The sequence below is a fragment of the Camellia sinensis genome, chromosome 6 (assembly GCF_055761805.1).
Source record: "Camellia sinensis isolate YWXY chromosome 6, ASM5576180v1, whole genome shotgun sequence".
Taxonomy (NCBI): domain Eukaryota; kingdom Viridiplantae; phylum Streptophyta; class Magnoliopsida; order Ericales; family Theaceae; genus Camellia; species Camellia sinensis.
This window is the reverse complement of record NC_138966.1, coordinates 9920591-9946577: the sequence shown is the minus strand read 5'-3', so window position 1 is coordinate 9946577 and position 25987 is coordinate 9920591. Positions and strand designations below refer to the sequence as shown.

General features: G+C 35.1%; 1 protein-coding gene across 18 annotated transcripts; it reads left to right on the top strand.

The window, feature by feature from the left end:
* The first annotated feature begins 2147 nt into the window (after positions 1-2147).
* LOC114302874 (chromatin structure-remodeling complex protein BSH) lies at positions 2148-25987 on the top strand. Of its 18 annotated transcripts, none has more exons than XR_014331937.1 (11): positions 2148-2401; positions 2553-2641; positions 3141-3235; positions 3332-3403; positions 9809-9856; positions 10001-10084; positions 12836-12936; positions 24939-24977; positions 25073-25155; positions 25345-25407; positions 25725-25987. XR_014331937.1 is itself a non-coding variant. In XM_082873241.1 (10 exons), exons 1-10 carry the CDS (start codon positions 2346-2348, stop codon positions 25780-25782), a joined length of 687 nt encoding a protein of 228 aa, XP_082729367.1. In that variant the 5' UTR covers positions 2148-2345; the 3' UTR covers positions 25783-25987. The 18 variants fall into 18 exon arrangements, 12 of the variants coding, with proteins under 12 accessions (XP_082729367.1, XP_082729363.1, XP_082729364.1 ...); XR_014331936.1 differs by having other exon boundaries at positions 25721-25987; XR_014331934.1 differs by having other exon boundaries at positions 25061-25155.

Here is a 25987-nt window from a genome sequence, read left to right as displayed (position 1 = left end):
CACGGCTGATAGGCTAGTCTATACTATATATTAAGCAAAAGGGGGTTTCTAACCCCAAGGCCTATGGGAGCTCCAATATGCCAATCCTAATTTTCTAATTTTTTGCTTTTTTTAAAAAAAAAATTAACCTCAACATTTATTAACTTTTCTCAACCCACAAGACTTTTTGACTTCTCTCATAATTACTGTAGTACCTTCTCCAAAACAAATAATTTGTATATTAAAATTTTTTTAAAACAAATATAAATATTTATATCTATATGTATCTATTTATTTATATCTATCTCTAACTCACAAGTTTTGTGGGAGTTCCAATATCTGAACCTTAATTTCTTAATTTTTTTTGAAAAAAAAAAAACATAGCACTTATTAAATTCTTCAAAGTCTTTTTAACTTCTCCAATACACACACTTTTTTTAACTTTTCACATACCTATTGCAAACAGTGAGTCTCCCTTTTGTTTTCTTTTTCTTGACTTCTCACTTCTACACTTTCAACTTTAGTAACCACATATGCAAACAGTAAGTCTTCTTTTGTTTTCTCCTTCTTGACTTTTTCTTTTGTTTACTGTTTTAATATTGTAGTTAGATAGCGCATAAAAATATTTGTGATTTGTCTTGTGAATAAAAAATTATAATTTAATTTTTTAATATGATTATAAACCCCCACAAAGAGAAAAATGTGATTATAATTAGTTGAATGCTTTTTTTTTTTTTATGTGATTGTAGTTAGTTTAATAGTTCTTTTTTTCATTTATTTATTTTATTATGGGAAAAATGTGATGTGGTTGTAGTTTGTTCAATGGCTCTTTTTTTTAATATGATTGTTATAGTTAGTTCAATGGTTTTTTTTTTAATGTTATTTAATCTTTTTATTTACTATTTTAATTTTATTTTTAATATGATTGAAGTTAAATAAACATAAACACTCATAAAGAAAAAAATGTGATTGTAATGTGATGTGATTGTAGTTTGTTCAATGATTTTTTTTAATATGATTGTTGTAGTTAGTTCAATGTTGTTTTTTTAATGTTATTTAATCTTTTTATTTACTATTTTAATTTTATTTTTAATATGATTTAAGTTAGATAAACATAAACACTCACAAGAAAAAAATGTGATTGTAGTTAGTTTAATGGTTCTTTTTTTTAAATGTGATTGTAGTTAGTCAATGGTTCTTTTTTTCATTTATTTATTTATTTTATTATGGAAAAAATGTGATTTGAATGTAGTTTGTTCAATGGTTTTTTTTTTAATGTGATTTAATCTTTTATTTACTATTTTAATGGTTTTTCTTTACAATTATTTATATAAAAAAATATGATTGTAGTTAGATAGCATAAAAAGATTTGTGATTTGATTTAGTTTTTTTCTGATTTGATTTTTAAAGTACCAATTATTGATAATGATTAGATTGTATTTTGAAAAAAAAATTGTAATCGATTTTTTTAACTCACTATGTTTTTTGAAAAAAAATTTATTGTGTTTTTTTAACTATCAATTCACTTAATTTGTGATTTGATTTTTAACTCACTGTATTTTTTGAAAAATAAAATGGATTATATTCATTAGGGTCACATAATGTACCAATTATTGATGATGATTAGAATGTATTTTGACCAAAAAAAATTGTAATGGATCTTTTTAACTCACTATATTTTTTGAAAAATAAATTTTTAATTATTAATTGACTTAATTTGTGATTGATTTTTTTAATTATTGATGATGATTAGGTAGCATTAAAAAAAATTGTGATTTGTATGATTGAAGTTATCTCATTTTGTTAAAGTTATCTCATTTTATTTATTGATTTAGTCAAAATTTCCTGATCAGCATTTATTAACTTTTTTTAATCCACATGCCTGCATTTATTGATTTGGTCAATATTCCCTGATTAGCATTTAAAATCGCCACATACAAATAATTATAGATACAATCTGTGTATAGTTACTGCGGTAGCTTTTTTAATTTTTCATATATACCATGGTTAGTAATAAGATTGTTAAATTATTTTTATAAAAAATCTTAAAAAATATAATTTATATATTAAAAAATATTTAAAATAAATATAAATATTTATAATTAAGTCGTGCATAGCACGGCTAATAGGCTAATTTTTTATATATTACGAAGTGACCTATTATAATTACACTGGTATTGGGTGAACCTTTATACAGGCCTGAGTTTAATTTCAGTGGCCAATTGCATTTTGGGTGAACCTTTATTATACATTGGGGAATCACAGAATAGTGGAGCAATTTTTCAGAAAAACATGGGGTGCTGTGATGGGTGCAAGGCAAAAGCTGTGCGGGTGTAACTCACAGTGCGGCTGCCAAAAAGGAAGCAATGAAACAACACACAGCAGCATCCGCTTCGTCGAAGAATCCCGTTAAGTTCAGGATGTAAATTTCCTTCTCTCTCTCTCTCAATTTTTCTTATTATTTTTACTATTAGGGTTTAGTTTATTCTTGAATAAACTTTATCAATTGAAGAAATGGTCGTTTTGCTCGACGAATCCCTTTCCAATGGTAACATTACCTCTTTGGAACGCAGTCCAACTGCTGATAATTTAGTTCCAATTCGTCTGGACATCGAGATCGATGGTCAGAGGTTCAGAGATGCGTTTACCTGGAACCCTTCTGGTATTCAATTTCTCTCTCTCTCTCTCTCTCGATCTCGAACTTCATTACCCTTTTCCCACTCTCAATGTTACTTTACTGCTTTCGTTGTTGCTTTGCATTTATCATTATTATTGTTTTTAGTTAGTTGTTCCAATCTACTTTTCAAATTCTGCTTTAATTGGTTCCTACATTGGAATGGATGGGTGGGGTGAGGTGAGGTGTAATTAATATACATTATCCAGTGGACATGTTTCATATATTTGGTTATCAAAGAGTTTCTCTGTTTTTGTGAAAATACTGCAACGAGGCCAAATAAATGATGCAACTCTGGAATATGATAACGAAGTTGCATATGAATGTTTTTCTTGTTCGTTCCCTTTTGTGTTGTTTTTGTTTTTGTTTTTATTTTCGTTTTTGCTTTTGTGATATAAGTCCCAATATGAGTTGTTGGTCATTGAAGATCTATAAAATTCTCTTTTACATCCAATGAACTATTTGCACGTGTTCTTGAATATTATAGATCCAGATTCAGAGGTGGTAGTATTTGCAAGGAGGACAGTTAAAGACTTAAAGCTTCCTCCAGCATTTGTTACACAGATTGCTCAATCCATTCAAGTAAGTGAACAAGTAAAACACAAAATTTAAAAGAAAAAGGAAAAAAACTACTTCACTATCTTTTTAATGTTTCTTTTCAAATATGAATTTTTTCAGTCACAGCTGACAGAATTTCGATCTTTTGAAGGGCAAGATATGTACAATGGGGAGAAGATTGTCCCCATCAAGGTATGTCTTAGTTATCACATAATGCTAGTTGCTTTTTTTGATATTTATCTTGCTCAACTTTCTTCCTTTTGATATTTGATCATTAACGTCAAGGTTGTGAGTGGTGTCAATTGACCCCACTCAACTTTGAAAAATATTTAATACCTACATAGTGTGACGCAAAATTTTAGGGTGATTCCATAAATTGTTTCCATAGAAGTGTTTATATATATATGGAAATCCTTTTTTCTTAAATTGTTGATTTATACACGATTCATTTAGGCAAATTATCAAACACTTTTAGTGATCTATTCAACCAATTTCCAAACAATCAATCAATTGACCAATTCATGATTTGATCTCTATCAATTCACGGGATTTTAACATGGGAAACCTCCCAGTTGAGATGAAAACCACCAGCCAATGGCTACAAATCAATCCATTGTATAACCCAGTGTTATCAAAGGTGCGCCTAGGCATGTGTCTAGGCCCAAGTCCCATCCAGGCCCAAGGTTTACGCCTCGTAGTGTTCCAGGCCACGCGACTTCAATAAGGCGTGTGCCTAGGCCCAAGTCCCATTTAGGCCCAAGGTTTGCGCTTTGTAGTTTCCAGGCCAAGCGACTTTGATAAGGCACACGACTGGTCCAAGGTGCAGTAAGGCCCAAGTCTTGAGGGCTTTTTTTATTGTTACTTTAATTGGTTTTTTTTAAAATCTGACTATTGATTTAAGATGATGCAGCTACAAAAGATCCCTACTCTTATTACATTTGCCAATTATAACCGAATGATTACAAAAGAAGTGTTACAATGAGACGGTGAATCATATCGTTTAATTCCAAGTCCTTTTCTTACTAGGATATTCTTGTGCAATGTGACCATACCCTTGACCTTCATAGCATTAATTCCAAGTCCTTTCCATTCTTCTCAGTTTTAGAACCAATTTTGATCTTGTCATTGCTTCTGTTCTTTTCTTTTGAGTTGATTCTCTGAGAATAATCTTATTTTTTTGATTATTTTTTTGAATTGCTTTATAATCAGAATCATCATCTCGGGATCAAACTCAATTTATCATTGGACTTCTTTGCATCCCATATGAGAAATTGAAAGCAACACTCTTTTGTTTCTTAGATAGAAGCAAATTAGTCACATAATTTTTTTTTCCTCCGGTAGAATAAAAGAATTTCATTAAAAGAGAAAGTTTACATAGTACAGACCAAGTGAAGCCAAAAACAAAACATAAAAGCCAGACCAGAAACTGGCCATGGTAGCAAGCATCAAGGCTGAGACAAATCAGTATCCCTAGCGGAGGAAAATTAGAAGCTATGTAGAGTGCTAAGCCAGGATAAAATGAAGTAGTCCTTCACGGGCTAGAGAATGAGCTGCCTTGACTTCCAACTGCTAAATTTTTGAGATACAATCTCCTCCAAAAGAAAACGGTCGCCTATCTATCACAAGTTACTGTTGAAAGAATTATTTTGAAACAATCAGTAACCAATCGACTGCCTATCGATCTCAGCATTTTGTTTGAAAATCAATTTCAAGCGATGAAAATCAATTTCAAGCGATCCTTGACCGATGGATCACCTTTTGATCACTTGTCACTGTTGAAGGTGGGATTGATTGCTCTTAAGAGGGATTGATCGCCAGGATAAGGCAATAGAGAATTAAGTGGGAAATCCACCCGAGGAAGAGTGACCATTACCCACCCACCACTTGACTCCCTGGTTGATCAGATCCGTACCATAAAAGGTGTCTTTTCCAAGCCCATGAGGAGCCGGAAGAAGCATTTACATGGAGTAGATTATAGTGAGAGCAATATTTGGGGACTTTTGAGATGGATAGATTCGGGTTAGAGAGTAACCTCCAGCATTGTTTGCCCAAGAGAGCTTGGTTCATAAGGTGAAAATCCCAAAGACCAAGTCCCCCCTCCATCTTTGGAACACAAAGAATGAACCAATCCAACCAGTAATTTGGTTTTTTGTCACTAGTGCTCCACCAAAAGGATGAGATGTAGGATGTGAGGTTATCACAAAGACCAAAAGGAATTTTGAAGGTGGTACAAAGGGAGTTAGGTAAAATAGAAAGAATAGATTTAACCAACAGTAGCTTTCCAGCTTGAGATAGAGTAAGTGCTTTCCACCCTTGAAGCTTCTTGTGAAAAGTAATCTAAAATGTAACGGAAGCACTCTTTTTTGTTAGAAGCAACTCTAAGAGGGAGCCTGAGGTAGTGATCTGCAACCTCTTTGAGAGGGACAGGAAAGAAAGCCGTGAATAAACGTGTGAACCAATGAGGGACATTAGGGCTGAAGATAATGTATGACTTTGGAGAATAACACATTGCCTCGAGACATGACTAAAGCTTTCTTTGGCATCACAGAGGACAACACAACTTTGAATAGAAGGTTGATTCCAACACAGAGGTTGGATGAGTTAAGGTGACTAAGGTAACATGAGAAAGCCTCAAGAAAAGGAATAAATAGATTAGGTGAGAGGGGATCACCTTGATGTAGGCCTCATAAGTTTTAAGATTACAAACCAATTGTTCCACATCGAGTTTGTCAATGTTTTAGATTTTTTCTATTGCGGTAGCCTTTGGTTGGAATCTTTCCGGCAATGATCTCAATTTTTCTAACCACCTTTTCTCTTTGGTATTTTCTCTCCTAGGTTGAAACTTAAATTGACAATGTCGCTCAACTTGGCATGAATGTCAATCAAAGAACTCATTTTCTCCCATCCTTTGAAACTTAAATTGACAATGTCACTCAAATTGGCATAAAAATCAATCAAAGAATTCATTTTCTTCCTACCTTAAGGTTTCAAAACTAGTAGTGAGCTTTTGATGTTTGAATGCTTAATGGTTTGGGTGTCTTCACGAGTAACTTGCAAGAAATCCCATGTTGCTTTTGTAGTTGCACATGTGCAAATTTGTTGAAATTGTTCTGGTGCGACAAAACAAAAAAGAGCATTGATAGCCTTGCTATTCAAATCACAATTCTATTAATCAACTTTGTCTTATTGATCAACGGGTTTAGAAGTTGTCACACCTCTATTAAGGTGAGGGTGCCCTGACGCTTCTATGCTTAATATTACTTTAGTACTCAGTCGATGTGGGACTTTGCTTCATACGAACCTCAGCCCAATGTGCTCACTTGACGGCACCTGTGGCGTGCAGGCCAAGGACACGCATCCTGCCCATCCCCTACCATGTTACACGGTCTTAGGTAGAACTCACTCCCAAAAGTTGGCTATTAAGGTGAGGGTGCCCTCATGCTTATATGCTTAATATTACTTTAGTACTCAGGCGATGTGGGACTTTGCTTCACAACACCATCCTTGGTAAGAGTAGGTTCTTTCCGTCCATGCACAACGGATTGCCAAACTTTATCATTAATAGCTTTTAAAAATGCTGTCATTTTAGCTTTCTAATGTGAATAGTTGGGAACCCTCAAGGAGCTGTGGTTTGACAGTTAAATTGCCTTCTTTTATAGAATCCATAAATATATGAATGAACTGGATTTCACTCGTGGAGCTTTGAAAAACAAAGAATGAGTGACTCGCTATGATACCAATTGAAAATCCCTTTTTCTTAAATGGTTGATTTATACTTGTGATTCAATTAGGTAAATCATCAAACACTTGATCAATTCAAGCGATCTCCAAACCAACCAATTAGTTGATTAATTCGTGATTAGATCTCTATCAATTTCCAATTGAGATGAAAAACAACGGTCCAAATGCCACAAATCAATCCACTGTATAAACAAATGATTACAAGAGAAGTCTAGAATTGAATGGTGAGCTTCACCCAACGGACTTAGGGTTCTATAGCTGCATCTGTGTTCATTTCTCTCCTAGGGATTGATCCAAGAACACTGCCGAATCCATGACAGTCAAGCCGCATCTGGAATCCACCTAAAGTCTTTGCTCTTGCCTTTTGGAATCCACCAAGTCTTCATTGTTGGATGTGAATTTGATGAAGAAATACGTTTAAGATAGTCAAACCATGCTTGGTGATCAAGAGATAATTTACTCTTCTTCAAGGATTGAGTAATTCTCTTACTAGACCAGTTCTGAGGAGTTTTTGCATATCTATAGAGTGAAACTGAAGGGCTTAGATTTGAAATTGATCATGATCTGCACTTTTCTAACCAACTTAACTGATTGAGACTGCTCATTTCGTCACTTCATTGCTTGATCGATGAATTCAAACTCTTAGTCTATGATGCACGGACACGGACACGGACACGGACACGGGACACGACACGGATACGGGAAAAAGCAAATTTTCAAAAAATAGGGGACACGACACGCTAGGGACACGTTCAATATATATAATTTTATTTATTTATTATATGTAAAATTAAAAAATATAAATATTATTTATTTATTTTAATATCAAATATTATTCACAAATTAAAATTTTTCTATAAATAAAAATAATTTATTTAAGCAAATAATAATATCTAAAAAACAGAAAAAAAGAAAAGAGAAAAAAAAAGATTTTTTTTGTTCAAATATATATCTATATTAGTATATAAATATATCTGTATATATATTAGTATATAATATATATCTATATATATTATCAGAAAAATAAAATAGAAAAAAAAATTGAAGACAGAAAAAGAAAATAGAAAAAAAAAATAGAAGAGAGGGGGGGGGATCAACATCACTCAGTATATAAAAGAAAAAAAAATAAAAGAACAAATAAAATCAGACAGAGAGGGAGAGAGAGAGCGAGGGAGCGACTGAGAGAGATCGGAGAAGAAGGACGAAGAAGAAGAAGAAGAAGATCGAAGAACGAAGAAGAGCAGCGTACCTTAACGAGTGACGACGAGACGAGGAGCGACGAGCGACGAGCTATGGACGACGAGCAAAGCTACGACGAGCGACCACTGAGAAGTGACCAGGTCCTCTCTTTCTCCCCCTTTCTCTTCTGTTCTAATCGAATTAAGCAGACATTGCTCTATTTTTGTTTTTTTACAAATCGACCCTAAAAAAAGTTTTGTAAATTATGAAATTACCTCCGAACGTGTCCCAAAGTGTCCAAACATATCCAGAACATGTCCAGATGTAAAAAATTTTAAAAAAAAAGGGGACACTCTCTGTTGCGTGTCCGACACGTGTCCACCGCGTGTCTGTGTCCGACACTGGTACGGAGCCCTCGGAGAGCTGTCTGTGCTTCATAGCTCTTAGTATTTTGTAACAAGCTCTGATCCAATAAAGTGAAAATCACCTCTGGACAACTACTCGAACAGTGGTCACAAGCTCACTGCAATAAGTATAATTACAATAAAAGAAAAAATTACAATTGAGAATGTGTTTGTCAAATGGGATTGCCAAAACTAAGTACTAACATGCATGTATGTATATATATTCATATATATAATCAGGGTCAATTTTTTGGAAAACAAAATGTAGCTATCCCCCTAGAATTGTAATAAAAAAGAAATAAACTAATTGTCAATGTTAAAATGAAAAAGAAACTTAAGATCCCATTGCCTATAAAATTTATTGCGTGAAATTGAGCATAAACTGTTGATTATTTATTGAATTTGTTTTGAAATTGTTTATGGAATTCAACTAAAACCTAGGAAAATTGTTAATATTATTTTTTTTAATGAATTTGTTCTGAAAATTTTAATTATTGATGGAATTAAGCCGAAATTGTTGGGCAATTTGGTGAAACTAAGTGAAAATTGATATACAATTATTGGGGAAATTACAAGGTTTGAGCCTTGTAACAAAATAAGTTTTTAATTTTTTCAATTTAAACTATAAACTTTGAATTGTTTTCAATCTAAACCATTTGCCTATTTTCGTTAAGTAAAGTCAATATTTTAGCCATTAAACTCAATGAAAAGGATATTTTAGACATTTTATGTATATGTATATTGAGTTTATTGACTAAAATACTATTTTTCCGTCAGTTTTATTTAACAAAAATAAGCAAGTGGTTTAGATTGAAAACAAATCTTAGGGTTTAAATTGACAAAATTGAAAATTTAGGGTTTATTTTGTTTCAAGGCTAAAACCTTGGGTTTTTTTTGTTTTTTTGTAATTGTCGTAAAATTATTTGATTAGTTGATGAGTCTATGTTGCAACTATCTTAGTACAATGAGTTGGAATTTAGTTGTAATCAAGTGAAATTCTTGTGTTTGATGAATTTAGGTTGAAATGGAATTATTTATTGAAGGAATAGCATCAATGTTATAAAGTTTTTATTTTTTGGGTACATGTAATTTGAAAAGCTTGCATTAATTTTCTTGATTTTGTTGAAAATATATGATATTTTAATGGTGTTAAAGTTGATGTTGATATGTTCTACATAACTAAAAATTTGATATTTATAATTATTTATGGAATGGCCCCACTTCATACAAAATTATAGTTTTATTGGTGCTTATTATTCTGTCTCCTTTCCAGCTTGATCTTCGAGTGAATCATACGCTAATAAAGGACCAGTTTTTGTGGGTAAGTTTGATTAGAGAGTTAAGTATTCGTAGGTTTGGAAATAGGATTGTCCATGTTTAATAGTGATATGTCTGATGCTTTTGGATTTTGCATGTTCTACAGTTGTTGGGGGTATAACACATTTTGAATTAAATTGATTGCCAGGACTTGAACAACTTTGCGAGTGATCCAGAAGAATTTGCAAGAACCTTCTGCAGAGATTTGGGTATTGAAGACCCAGAAGTCGGAGTAAGTAAAGCAAATTAACCATATCATTCGTAGACAATCAAACTGTTTTTGTTGACCCAATGTCTTCTTTTTACCTGTTTATATTTGTGCTTCAACGTAGTTGTTTGTGTGCCAACAACTTGTGTATTGTGAGGCACCAACCCCCTTGGCCAAAAAGAACATGGTAGAAACAAAAAACAAAAAAGACAAAACCCACAGTTTCTGTGTTGTTACTTAACAGTTAACATCAATCGAGCCAGGTTGATTTGGGCTGTGTGTGTCTCAAGCTCATCTTGAGCAAATTTTCCTGAGTTCAGCTCATCCCATGTGAACCTCATTATCCTTAGTCTAAGCTTGACCCATTTCACAAAAAGGGAGTCGGAATGCATTCCTTTACAATTTCTCTTAAACTATTGGTGTATAAAACAAAATTTAAAATCCTGATGTAGGGCACAAGGTTTGAAGCCCAGACTTCATCATTGTAGTTTAACTTTGGAAGCAAGTACTCAACCACCAAACCTATAATTATTTAGAGAAATGACAAAATTTAGGATTTTCTTGTCTTAGTGGCTTTTCTTTTATTTCTTTGGGATCATATGTTTGAGTGGTAATGTCACGCCCCAAACCCGCCCCTAAAAGTTTGGACATGACCCGTTTGAAAACGAACACTTAACCTGTAGTAAATAACATATGGGGCCTCATCGGAAGCATAAAGTAGGAAAATAACTATACATATAAATTCCATTGAGCTACATCTACATGCCAGGACCTCTTATACATCACATTCATCATGGAGAATAGATAAAGCTCCAAACCATATGTTGTAGCATCGGTGATAAACAACCATATGTACTGACCCAGCCCCATCATTGGGCTTATATAAAAATCATTGAAGTTCTACCTCTTTAACTTTAAATGGGTAATCAAAATTAAGCCAACATTTCAATAGACTTTACAAAAATAAATGGCTTCGTGCAGTGCTTGAACCCACGAAGGTTGACAAAAGAAACCGGGTGTCATGACTAGGACTGACCACTTGGTTGGTTACCTACAGAAACATACATTAGACAGAGTGAGCCAAGCTCAGTGAATAGTAATACATAAATAAAACGATGCTTAAATTGAAACATAACACATAGCAATGCATATAAAGATGTAGAGTTCACATAGTTAGTCTGATTCTGTGCTACGTACATAACGGCCTTAAGTTCAATCTTGCAACATAAACATGGTGGCTATAAGCCCTTGAAACATGGTGGCACGAGGCCCTTGAAACATGGTGGCTATAAGCCCTTGAAACTTGTGGCACTAAGGCCCTTGAAGCATGTGGCATAAAGCCCTTGTAACATATGGCACTAAGGCCCTTGTAACATATGGCATAAAGCCTTTGTAACATATGGCACTAAGGCCCTTGAAACATATGGCATAAAGCCCTTGTAAAGTTGGCATGAGGCCCTTGAAAAGTTGGCATGAAGCCTTTGGACATGCATATATGAACCCAAGAGGTGTCTCACACGGACTCTAGAGGTAACTCACAATGTAGCACTTAGTTCCGTGTAGCACTTTGTTTCATTTCATAACAACTTATACGGATGGCTATAAGCCTCATAATTTTCACATATGTATGGACTCAAGAGGTGTCTCACATGGACTCTAGCGGTGGCTCACAATGTAGCACTTAGTTCCAAGTAGCACTTTGTTCCATACCAATAATCATTAGGTCTTACAGACCAAACCATACATTTAATATCATACCCCGGAAATAAATTTATACATATGCATTATGCTTGAATCATAAATAGAAATCAGAATTCATACTTGCTTATACTTGGCACTGTAATAGTGCTAGCAAATCAATAATAAGTATTTTTTTTGTTCGTTCCATAAAGGACCCAACATTGTGAACTTGTAGCATACTTGAACATGTTCATACATAAACTGGTAACATACGTAAACTTGTGACAGACTTAAACTTGTAACATATACTTGAAACATACCTGAACATACTTGAACTTGTAACATACTGGAAACATGCCTGAAACATACTTGAACATCATTCATTAATTCAAACGGAACATATCATAACTAGAGCATTTCTTGTTGTATCGTGTCATTATCGTACGCTTAACAATGAGAGACTAATTCACATTCTCATGAGGGTCACATAATGATGCCAAACTTTGCACTTATATCGTAGATTCTGGATCACTTCCAATTCATAAGCAATATAACAAATTAACTTCAATTCATCTGGATACATGTAGCTACTCTTATATTTACTCAGAATCCATTATTCGAGAATGAACATAAATTCTTTTGGGTAAATGACTTACTTTACGTGCTCTCTTATCAATAGCATACACCTTTGTTTAATCATTCTTATATGTTAACATAGTTGCCTTGCCTTGTAATTAACATAGTCCTAATGGTAACTGTTACATCATTCCCATGAGTTGACATAATTAACGTAAAGTTAACAGTACATTCCTGATAATTAGTAACGAAAAGTAAGTACATTCTCATTAGATTATAGATGACTTTATTGGTTTCACAATTTCACAGTTCGGCCCTTGGCCTGAGGGGTTCACACAATCACCAGTTCCTTTGATGTTTTCATAATTCCATAATGTTTCTCACATAACATACATAACTTCATAAACTCTTTTGAAGTTTCCATAATATCACAGTGTTTCTCACATAGCGTTCATAACATTTATGTCAACATAATTCTTACGACGAAGATTTAACATCAATAACGATAAATGGTTAAAGGTAAATCAAAGTACTACTACTCACAGTGATCGGTTCCCGGTGGTAATGGTACAATGTCCTCGTCTCGACCTACAATTACAGTGCACAACACATAATATGAGGTTATACTCGATCCTTTACTTATTCTCTTTGATCGTTCAATCAATTAGTCATGGTGGTACCAAGCTCATTGTTCTTTAATATGTTGTAATCCATGTCTTAGAAAACAGGAGAAATCGATAGGAAATGGTTTAGGTGAAGAAATGGTACATAACTAATTGACATAACGTGAACAGTCGTCACTAATTTGGGTATAACTTTTTCTGTATTTAGAATTTGGGAGTGAGACTAGCGCCATTGGAAACTAGACTTCCGGGGCTTGATTTTAGGCTCAAGAATCACTCAAAACGGAGTCCGGATGCAAAAGATATACCTATTCAAAGTTGGCTGGACAGAGCTGTCTCCGCACGTGCGGGTGAACAGTGCCGCACGTGCGGCCCTGGACAGCAGCAGTCCGAAAATGGCTGAAATTGTGGGACTTCTCATTTTCAAAAATCAAACCTTAATTACATGTAAATCAAAGCCCAAAACTCTTTAATACATGACCAATTTCACATTATTATTCTTCATCAAACACCATAATCTCACAATAAACAAATTTAATGATTTTACTTCTTCAATCAAGGAATTCTTAGAAAATGTAGGTTCATGGGTTCAAAGCTCACATTTTCTATATCAATCCATGATTTCAAGTAGTAGATGGATTCTATACAAGGTTAGTAATTAGAGCCACATACCTTACTCAAACCTTTGTTCATCCCTTAGTCTCTTCAATTTTCCCAAGCTTTTGGTTGATCTTTCCTCTCTCTTCTATCTTCTTCAACCATCTTCAAGCTTCCATGGATGTTGAATTCCTTAGGGAGAAGCTTTGCCTCTTCTCTCTCTCCCTCTCTCTCTCTCACGGTTCTCCTTCCCCTTTCTCTAGATATTTTTATTTTTTGTTTGGTTCAAAATAGATGAGTTCAACAACTCATAAGGCATATATGCATATATAAAAGCTTCCCACAAATAGGAAGGGCCAAACACGCCCTTACGAATCGCACAAAATCACATTTCAATTAAACTTCCCAGATAACTCTAAAAATTATGCTAATCATAAATATGTCCCCTGTTCCGGTATCTGAAGTCTTTAAGGCCTTTAATTTGCAGTATAAAGTTAATTACCCAAACGTCCATTAACGAATCAGACAAATTAGATTTCAAATTAATTTTTCCAAATAATTCCAAAAATTCCCATTAACATATCTAAGTACTCAATTTTGATTTTTGAACCCGTAAAGGTCGGTAATTCCCATTTTAAGTCCGTAACTCAACTGATAATGCTTCAATTCTAATAGATATAATTAAATTAAATCACATTATTTCATAGGGAAATAAAGATGATTTCTTATACGCATTTTGGGGTCATTACAGGTAATATCCCAGTCTTGCTAGGCCTTTGAACATCAAAAGCCCTAGCCTGCTAGGCATGACAATCAAGTAAGCCCTAGCCCTGTTAGGCATTGAGAAGTAAGCCCTAGTCTTGCTAGGCATTCGAACATCAAAGCCTTAGCGTGCTAGGCAGGGCAGTCAAGTAGGCCTTCGACTTGCTAGGCCTTGAGAAGCAGGCCCTAGTCTTGCTATGCATTCAAACATCAAAGCCCTAACTTGCTACGCATGGAAGTCAAGTAAGCCGTAGCCCTGCTAGGCATTGAGAAGTAAGCCCTAATCTTGCTAGGCATTTGAGCATCAAAACGCTAGCTTGCTAGGCACGACAGTCAAGTAAACCCTGGCCGTGCTATGCATTGAGAAGTAAGCCCCAACTTGCTAGACATGGAAGTCAAGCAAGTCCTAGCCCTGCTAGGCATTCAAACATTAAAGCCCTAGCTTGCTAGACATAAAATTTAAATAAGCCGTAGCTTCTTAGGCATTCTTTATGAATTACATGGCTTGACTAGAGCTCTGGGAATAAAACCTATATCAGTTGGCATTCTTTATCAAGGGTCTTCTTCATAAAAAATTTGGCACCCGCTGGAAAGTCTAGCTAGAGACCTAACTTGGCTAGGCATGAGTCATGGTATCTACGTCACACGGACTATTTGTTTTGTGAGAGGTATCCGTGTCAACATGACACGACACGGGTATAGGTGCGGAATATGGCCGGGATATGGCTAGATACAAACGGATACGACTGAAACTCAAAGATGGAGAGAGAGAGAGAGAGAGAGAGAGAGGGGGGGGGTTGAAACTCACCTTTGTGAAGCAAGTTGAGTGGCGAAGCAAGATCGAAACGTGAACCCTAGTCACGAGCTCGACCGAATTGAAAGAGATCATCGCGAAGTTGATTCCACCCAGAAAACGATCCTAGGGCTTCAATTCCCTTTTGGTCTCTCTCTCTCTCTCTCCCTCTTCTATGTTCTCTCTGTTCCCTTTGTCGATCTCAGTTTGCTTTCTCTCTCTCTCTTCTTCTTTTCATCTTCTCCTCTTTGTTCTCTGTTCTCTTCTTTTAAATTAGATTTATATCGTATAATGTAAATTAATATAATAATATATAATATTATTCATATTACATAATATCGTTCAACTAAAAAAAATTATATAATATAATATATCATAAATAATATAATTTTTATTCCTAAAATAAAAATAATTTATTTTATCATTTATAAGATAATTTATTTTATACCTAAAATAATTTTTATTTGTTATTTATATTTTATTTGTTATTTTTTTAATTAATTTGTTATTCCTAACTTTTTTTAACCCATCTTCATATAATAAATATATTTAAAAAATAATTACTTAATGTATCGCCGTACCCGTATTCAAATTTGGATCCATGTCCACGTATCCGCAATTTTTAATTTTGAAGTATCTGACCCCTAGATATGCACCTGCACCCGATGCCCACTCCTGAGTCTGTGAAATGTACCATGGTATTTAGACATCACATGAAGACATGGGGAGTACATGGTTGTAGTACCTTGCATCCATATATCACTCCGACCAAGCAACATGCTTGGCCATCATAGCAACATCTCCTACTCATCTAGACAAATTAAAGAGAGTGAAAGTTGGGGAGCAATTGTGAGACACAAGGATCACCATGGTCTTGACCCATATAAGTTATTAAAATGGGCTAGACCAACCAAGAGGCCCGTCAAATAATTTCATTAGGGCAAAGCATCAACCACTGTATAAATAGGGATCTCTCTTGGAAGACCACTCTTAGAAACTATGAAGCACGGATACTCCAAAATGGGCAGCGTACGAGTATCGAATACTTCTTGGATACAGATATGCGTTCGATACGCTGGGATATGTATTGGATACGGCTAAAAAGTATCCGTTTTTTGTTTTATTTTTTTTGAATTTTGGATATATTTTGGATACGCATGGATGCATGGGAGATATGTTCTGGATACTTTTGGGATACGGCGGGGCAGAAAATGTAATTTTCTAAACTTTTTTGTGGGTCAAATCGTAAAAAAATTAAAATTAACACAAATTAGATTTAGATCCCTCAAGGCTCAAATCCACGGGCAAACAAGAAATTGAAGAAATTGAAAAAGAAAAAACCCTAACTTTACCTCAAATACACAAATCCAAAAAGCTTTGAAGCAAATCAGGCAAGGAAGGAAGAACTCTAGTTGCTGGATCTCGGTTTTGTCTCGATTGACCACAGTGCAACAGGTTTCTCTCGCTCTCTCTCTCGTTCCCTGTCTTGTCTCTTATTCTTTCTTTGCTGATCCCCTCCCCCTCCTTTTATATTACTCTTTATTATTTGTATATATATACTAGCGAATGTATATATATATACACTAGTAAATAACCCGTGCCTAAAGGCACTACCAACACAATTTGATTGCAAACCACCCTCTCTCATTGACGAACATGATTTGTTTGAAAGAAACTCTAATTTGACAACAAAATGAACTCATCTCAGTCATAAAAACAATTAGAAGAACAATAGCTTACTATAATATCATTGAATTAGATGATTTTATGGTTTGAATATGTACAATACCAAAAAACTCAGCAAACCTATGTTTAAGAGTGATAATTGTATGTTTCACAATTTTCTGCAATGGCGGTTGTCATAGCAACAAATGATCTTATTCCAATTTGTTTTGTAACTAATCAATTTGTTTTGACCCCATCATTGGCTGAAACACATGAAAAATAGTATTGAGTGAAGATTCCAAATATGAATGTCAGAGAGAAGATTACACTGGTTTTACATAGTGAAACCTAACAATAAAATGATAACTCTTGTAAAGAAGTCTCCCTAGTTGAATCAGGGAGCAAATTTCAACACCAGCAAAAATACGAATTTGGCAAACCTCTCCAAACACTTTGATCTAGATAGTAAATTACCATAGTGAAGCAAACATAGAACACACATTGATGAACTTGCCATTTTTCCAACTATCTAAGCTTTGTAAATGGATCAAATAATTAAAATTAAAAAGACCTTAAAAAAACACAAACTATTCATTGCAAAATTCAAGAAAAAATCAAAATTTTGTGTCATGACTATTAGATTAGTCCAAAAGACTATTTTTAATCATTGAAAGACATGAAGAGGCCAAAATTGTTCATTCCTAGCAATGCATAGCTTGTATTGGCAAACTAATTTGGAAGCAACAATGAATCTGAAAACTAATCTTGCAAGCAAAAATCAACTTTTTACTCTAATATAAAGGACCCAACCAATCATCACTTCACAAATAAAATCAAATGTAAGAATCAACAACACAATTGTAAATAAAGCAATTAAATTGGATATGGTTTTCTCTTTTGAAGCACTCTTTCTGCAATTGAAACCTTCTTAGATACACATAAAAATCAATACCAAAACAATTGAAGAAACTAACACCAAATTCTACTATACATAAAAAGAAAAAGAAAAAAAGACACATAGAAATGAGCCTGCTTAATGGCGAGAAGCTCTCTAGAATCAAGATTCACTCCCACATAAACCCAGCTAAATGCATTGCAATCAGTGGCCGAGCAAAAAGCTGCGGCTTTGAGAAGAGCCTTATTCACAGTTGAAAATGCTGGACTTGATTTCATGAGGAAGCCTTTGAAGACACCTCCAAGCATGTTGGGTGTTATTAGGAATACAAATGGAAGATTTAATAAATGCAATGAATTAATATTTTAGTTCAATAATTTTGGAAATTGACAATTGTTTACACAAATATAAAGAGAGTGATATTACGGGTTTGTGATGGGGATACCCGTTGGATCTCTGAACCAAAGTGGCCTCAATCTATTCTTGGCCTGCCATGCTCGCTTGAAGAGCTTCAGTTGTTGAAATCAACTACTCGTAGGTCATTGACTTCAAGCTATAGTTGTCCATCAGCACTCTGTAGATCAAGCCCTTTCAAGTCTCAATCGGCCCTTCGCAACTCAAACCCATGGTGGAGACATGAAGAGAGAGAGTGGTAGCTTGGTCTCTCTTGGTGACCCAACACAGCCAAAAAAAAAAAAAAAAAAAAAAAACACAGAGTTATGAGCAAAAAAACACAACAGTGATCAAAAGCAGCGAGTTAGAAGTCTTACCTTGCGAGTGCGAGTTCGAAGGGTTGTAAGGGAAGGAGGAGCATCGTTGTTTGAATTGCAGCAAGGGAAACTCAACATAAAAATGCTATCCCAACACAGCCAAAAACAAAAACAGACACAACCATGAGCCAAAAACAAACTCAGCCAAAAACAAAAACAGCCATCAGCCATACCTACTGGAATGAACAGTCGAGTTTGAAGGGTTGGGAAGGAGGAGAGGAGAGAAACAACGTAATCTACATAATCAACAACCCCAATTTTTGAGAAATACCATTGAACAAACAAACAAATGAACAAACAATGGAAAATACAATTGAAAATTCACAACAACCATTGAATCAATATGGTACAAAGAAAGCTACCAAGCATTTGGGTACAATGGGAAGCTTTTCCCTCCCAGCAAAATTAAGAAAGTTCATTAGCAATTAACAAAATAATATGCAAAAAACTTTGAAAAACAAACAACCAAGCACAGATTTAGCTCATTTCAGTATATACACAGAAAGCATACTAAAGTAGAAGCACCACAATCTTCATTCAAATAAAACAATTTTTATAAATTCAATCATCATAACATAAATATGTATAGAGACATGTTTATACACTTCAATTGTTCAGTAAAAGTAAATCAAAACCCCCCACATTTAAAAAAAAAAAAAATACCTTTTTTTTGTTGTTTCCCCCCCCCCCCCCCCCCTTTTCGGGAAATCTCAATGGCTAGAAATTGAAGAACAAACCGAGTGCAAATCAAGCAATTAAGCCAAATTAAACTCAAAAGTTCCAACAAAACCCAGGTTGAGAAGAAGTCATGAAATTGTGGTTTAGAAGAAAGATATAAAATGGGTACATGGAATGGACGCATTTAATGGAGAAAATGAAAATCGAAAGAAAATGCGTTACCTTAACCAGGAAGTGAAGATGAGATTATTTGGAGTTAGCAGTTCAGATTATTCAAAATTAGATTCCTTTATTTTTGTACCATTTTCTGAGCAACCAAACAAACCACTAAGTCAAGTCTGATGGTAAATCACTTCAAAAGATCTCCAGATGGCAGTAGCATCACATAAAATTCAAACCGAGTAGAAAAGGCCAAGCTTAATTTTCTCATAACAATACTACTTTCCAAGACTCAAGCAATATATGTCTATTTCAAGAAACAAATTCTATTTGCATAAATTTCATTCAGTAATTCCCAATTGCATAGATTTTTTCACCCAACAATGAAATAACCTCCAAGAAATCCAATTTTGCCACTTGCTACCTAATTAAGAAAAATCACTTTCAGCCTATGAGCTTCTAATAAAGGTATTCTCCAAAACCCAATTCATCAGCCAATAAGATCACAATATTTAGTTGAGAAAGATCGTGCCGCCTTTTTTATGCCACCTTCAACCTCAAGCAAACAGAACAATTTAAAAATATTCCATATTCTCACGACGGCATTGAAAGACCTAACTTTTGATTTGAATTCATACCTGGAAATAATGGAGACAAAAACAGTTTCACTGAACAAAATCAATAGGCAACAAAATTGATACTGGGAAAAACAGGCCATGAGTATTGTTCTTGGCAGAATTTCAAATTAGTGTATGTTTTCAAAAACAATTTCATATTAGTGGTAGACTTTACCAACTTTAATAATTAAAGCTACTAACTTTTCAATGAATTTATAAATATTTTGTGAAGTTATCACTGATTTGCAATTTTCCCAATGTTCTTTATTGAATTGATGCTCCTATCCAATCCAAAGCCTTTGGACCCCAAAATTCAATGAAAAACTATTATTACGCTTCCAAATTAAATCAAAACAACAATCGAAGATGAAACAACACATAATCGAACACACAATCGATCTCGGTATCTGGATTAGTCATTGTGCCTGTGAGTATTGAAACTCAACGAAGAGAAAAACTCAGCCGATTCCAGATCTGAAACCCTATCCACCTCTTGACTCTCATCTTCACCACCATACAACAACAAAGCCATCATCAAATACTCCACGCTGTGCTGCTTCTTCAGCTCTGAATTTGCCGACCACGGCGGCAGTCTGGGAAGTGATTGGAGTTTCAGCATCCCGACGTTGAATCGCCGGGGAAGATCGTACATGAAGACCCTGAGAGGCGATTTGGTGCGGCAGGGTGTAGTGTAGTTCGGGAGAGATTGTAAGAGTGGGAAGAAGTGTGATCTGACATCAACGGTTCTGATGAAAATGGAGTAGGTGATGAAGATGATGAGGATGAGTAGGAGAGAGGACTGTTTTTCCTATCATCTTCATTTTCTCTCTCTAGAAAGCTCTGGGTTTCTGTCACACCCCAAAACCGCCCCTAAAAGTTTTGGGCATGACTACATCAGAAACAGACATAAAACCGATATATGTAACATATGGGGCCTGAACGGAAGCACTTGATAACAAAAATCTATTCCATTGAGCTACCACTATTATGCCAGGATCACAACATCACATTAGGTAAATAATATACAGAAAACTTACACACATATTCCTCGACTCAGCCCCACAATTGGGCGTATAACAAAAATATTAATGAAAGACAACCAAAGCATAAGCCAAAAAAACTAACAACACTTTACAAGATGCACGGGCTTCAGCTAAGTGCCTGGACACACCGAGGTTGACAAGAGAGAGACGAGCCTTAAGGGTTAGGACTGGTCTCCCGGTTGATTACCTACTGAAACAGACAAAATACAGAATGAGCGAAACTCAGTGAATAATAATACATAAATAATGTAATGCTTAACTTGAATAATAAAACATATAACTGCAGAGTCATATGATTAACTACATTCTGTAATTACTTCCAGAACAGCCATGGGTCCAGTTTTCTTAACAGAATGGCTTAAAGCCCACTAATGTACAGAATGGCCTAAAGCCCACTAATGTACAGAATGGCCATAGGCCTAATAGATACAGAACGACCATGGGCCCAGAAATAACAGAACGGCCATCGGCCTAAAAATAATAGAACGGCCTAGCGGCCCAGAAATAACAGAATGGCCTAGCGGCCCAGAAATAACAGAATAGCCTATCGGCCCAGAAATAACAGAATGGCCTAGCGACCCAGAAATAACAGAACGGCCTAGCGGCCCAGAAATAACAGAACAGCCTATCGGCCCAGAAATAACAGAACGGCCTAGCGGCCCAGAAATAACAGAACAGCCTATCGGCCCAGAAATAACAGAACGGCCTAGCGGCCCAGAAATAACTATGTATGGACTCAAGAGGTGGCTCGTACGGATACTAGAGGTGGCTCCCACCAAAGTGTAGTACTTAGTTCCGTACAGCACTTTGTTCCATACCAGAAATCATTAGGTCATAAAGACCGAACAATGCATATTATGTCATAACATAGCATAACCGAAACGGATAAACAAAAACAGAATAACCTTAGTTTCTTAAGAATTCCATTATGGAATAGTGCACATAAACTTTTCATGACTTAGTTACCGATTAACACAGTTATCTCGTGTATAGCAGAATAAGAGTCATACTATTGCAGAGAGCATATAATAACGTTAAACCTTTGCATTCATATCGTAGGTTCTGAATGACCTCGGGTCCACATGTAACACAACAGAACTATTTCAGATTCATACAGATGCACATAGCTTATCCAATTATTTTGATCCCTCAGAAATATCCATACTCGATGATTTATAACTGATCGGCCTCAGGCCCATTAGTAGCAAACGATATGCCTTCACAGTTACACTAAAATCATTATTCCAGAATGAACATAATTATTAATAAGTACAACGTATTTCACAGCTTGGCCCTCGGCCTAATAGGTTCACAAATTCACAAATTCACAAATCGGCCCTCGGCCTCATAAATCCACAAATCGGCCCTCAGCCTCATAAATTCACAAATCGGCCCTCGGCCTCATAAATTCACAAGTCTTCCGATGTTTCCATAGGTTCATAGTTCACAAGACTTCCGATGTTTCCATAATTTCACATTGTTTCCCGAGTAGCACACATATTAACATAGTTTCTTGCGATGAACATAACGTTCATAACAATAATTATTAACGATAATAAAGGTATTTCGTTCCTACTATTACTCACAGTGTTGTTGCAGAGCGATGTTTCCTCCCGTCGTGTGTCCTACATACGTATATAACACACATTAGTTCCCTTTTTCCTTGTTAAACCATTTCTTGAGTCATCACACTTCAATTGAATTTACAACAATCAAAAAGACTTCAAACATAATTCCAAAAATAGCTGAGGGTTAAGCACGTAAAACGGAGCGAACAAATTTCCCGACCTGGGCCGCACGTGCAGCCATCCCCTCCGCACGTGCGGTCCTCCTCACCGCACGAGCGGCCATAGGCAGAATGCAAAATCTCATTTTTTTCTCTTGCCCGCACGTGCGGCCATGACCTCCGCACGTGCGGCCGAGCCCCTATTTTGGTAGTCCGAAACTCACACAAAACCCATCTTTGCAAACACATAAAAAGGTTCAAATTAGATGAATTTAACACAAGAATAAGACTCTAAATCACACAAAAATCAATCACCGATCTACTTTGGTCCTTACTTACTTTGAATTCATAATCACAACCAACCATAATTCTTTCCAAAGTTCTAATTATTTTGGGTTCACTTATACACATATATACATAGCTATTTAATTTTATAATCCAACCACCTAAATGAGTGTTTACATGAAATTAACAAGGAAACAAGGTGTAATTTCTTCATATAACTCAAATTAGGTTCCAAAACAACCATATGGCAAGCATAACTTTCCAATTAGACAATCAATACTTACAAAACTTCAAGCATCAACCCTAGCTCTTCCAAATGAAAGGCATGCTTACTCAAATCCAAGAAAGAGCTTAATTCAAGATGAAGTTTACATACCTTGGTTCAAATCTCTACCAATCCTCTCAATTTCCCAAATTTCCACCCTAGGTGAAACTCTCCTTTCCTTCTCTAACTCTTCTCTTCCTACTCTCCGAGGAGATATTTTTGAAAAAGAATTACCAAGTCAAATGTTAAAAAGAACATAGATATATATAAAAAGTGAATAGGACAAAAATCAATCGTTTAATCATCCCAAATTGAAATTTCACAGAAACGCTTATTATTACTTAAAAATTATGCTGATCTTAAATGTAAAGTCAATTTCAGATAATTAAGCCTCTAAGGCTTCCAATTTCTAATTCAAACATTATAATTGTGACAAATTGTTCTTTTAGTAGACATATATGAATCCGTAACCACAAGTCTCACTTAAGTAAATTTAATTTCACATGAAATTTCACCATAAATATTTAAATGCTCAGAATAAGGGACTGAAAATATACCAGAAACACATGCGAGGGTCGGGTTATTACAGTTTCTCTCTCTGTATGTATGTGTATGAATGTACATGTGAGAGAGAACGTGTAGAGAGGGAGCTGAAGAGAAGATGTTTGAGAGAGAGAGAGAGAGCAGAGTGTTTGGGCGGGAACTAAATGTATCTGAACCATTGATATATACTTAGGATTGATCTAGACCATTAAAATCAAATGTTTCTCTGATACATTTTGACAAATTTTCAAAAATAGTTCTGTCTTATTATATAGATATATATTTTTGTGGGTTCTGGATTTTTTTAAGCGAAGTCTTTGGATTAATATTAAGAGGTTTACTATTGGATGTTTTATGAATGTTTTTTTTCCTTTAGGTTTTATTTTCATGCTTATTACATCAATAAAATTAAAAAATAAAATAAAATTTACAAACTTATCCCCGCCGTACCCGTATCTTTCTTTTTCAAATTTTGGCATATCGCCATATCCGTATTGTATCGTATACGAATCCCGTATCCGTGCTTCCTTGCTTAGAAACGAAGGTATGCCCTAAACTCTGCACACAACAGAACACCCATGGTTCTTTTTCTTTCTCTGATAGATCCTTTATAACTTGGCCATCGGAGTGCCCTCTTGTTGGAAACCACTGGTCGGATCGCATTAATGGTGTTTTATTTTGCAGATCACATGGTGAAGCTCATATCTTTCTTGAATCTCTCCATCAATCTATGTGAGCTGATTTTATGCGCTCGCATGGACAATTGATTTTTCTCAGCCTTTTCTTGATCCTAATTTAGTTGCATCCTGAACTAAGCTTTTTGAGAAGATCTCATTCTAAGAATTTGATTGCTTCAATTTGTTCGGTAAACCATAAAGAGAAAATTTATGAATTCAATTAATTTTTTTTATTTAAAATCAATTTATTTAAGGGTCCTATCTGGCCAGAAAAGAGGCAAAACATTATGACCCCATCATCATCGTCACCTCCTCAGTATTTGTGCACACACTTACATCCTCTTCCAAGTGTGTATATGTTTCTTTTTCTGGGGGTGTCTCTTGGAAATAGTCTGTTGTAAACCTAGTATCCAATTCTCAGTTTAACCTCAACCCTTCTTTCCCACTTAAAGTTTCTCGTGTTTATTTTTCATTTGTAATTTCTGAAATATATTGCAACCTAAAAGGTGACTACTGCCTTGCAGCCTGCAATTGCTGTTGCAATTAGGGAACAACTATATGAGGTTAGAATGTAACGCTCCTTTTGTCGTACATTTTTGGTGGACATTATCAAACCTAGCTATTTTACTTCTTCTCACTATTTTAGTACATGTGCTAGATTGCAATCCAAAGTGTAGCTTCAACAAGGGAAACTAGAATAAACAAGAAGGGTCGCAGAGGGGCTGAACAATTCCCAGCCAGGTTTGTGTTATTGCTTTTACTTAATGTTGTTGATCCTATTTTGTTTTGGTTGGGAAGATTGAGTACTATCTGATTAACAACGTGAATATAGGTTTGAATATATGTCTGCTTTGTTTTTGTTGCTTCTCCCTAACCAAATTGTTTATCTTCCATCATCTCTCTCTCTCTCTCTCACACACACACACACAGTAAGGCAGGTGGAACTGCAGTAGACTTGATGAAGTTATTTGGTAACAAATCCAGTGCCATTCGGTAAGGCCTGTTAATTTCCTGCATTTTATGACTTACCAAAAATATATATATATATATATGTATAGTTTGTTGAGCTTGTCATAGTAAAGTTCTTAGTCAACATGCCTAATATTGAGCTTTGTAGTCAACAACAATTTTCAATAGGAAGTATAAGTAGTAGGAAGCGTCTAACACATGGCATTAATCTTTTTCTTTTTATTGCATTAAAATTAAAATTTGAATATCCATTGTGGATATCAATTGTACAGTAATGATACAATTAGAATTAGTTCCATAGAGGAGACTGACTGTAAATCTCTTGGTGCTTCTTCAGGAAGAGAAGGGAATGGGATGTCTATGAACCCATTGTTGATATTCTGTCGAATGAGGAAGTAGATGCCCTTGAAGCAAGAGAAGAGAGGGATGCTCGAACGTGAAATTTCTGTTCATTTATGTACCTAAAAAGTAACTAAAGCCACCATGACCACACCATATCTTATTCTCCGTGAATGTTTTGAGAATATGCACATGCATTTGTATGTCAGGAGAGGGGGAGAGAAGATCAAGGTAAAGGACTATAAGCAAAAGATTATTACTATTA

Coding starts and splice junctions, on each gene's coding strand:
- LOC114302874 (XM_082873236.1), top strand. CDS start 2,346: ATGAAACAACACACAGCAGCATCCGCTTCGTCGAAGAATCCCGTTAAG. Junction 2,402..2,552: donor AATCCCGTTAAGTTCAGGAT/GTAAATTTCCTT, acceptor TTTGGAACGCAG/TCCAACTGCTGATAATTTAG. Junction 3,236..3,331: donor AGATTGCTCAATCCATTCAA/GTAAGTGAACAA, acceptor GAATTTTTTCAG/TCACAGCTGACAGAATTTCG.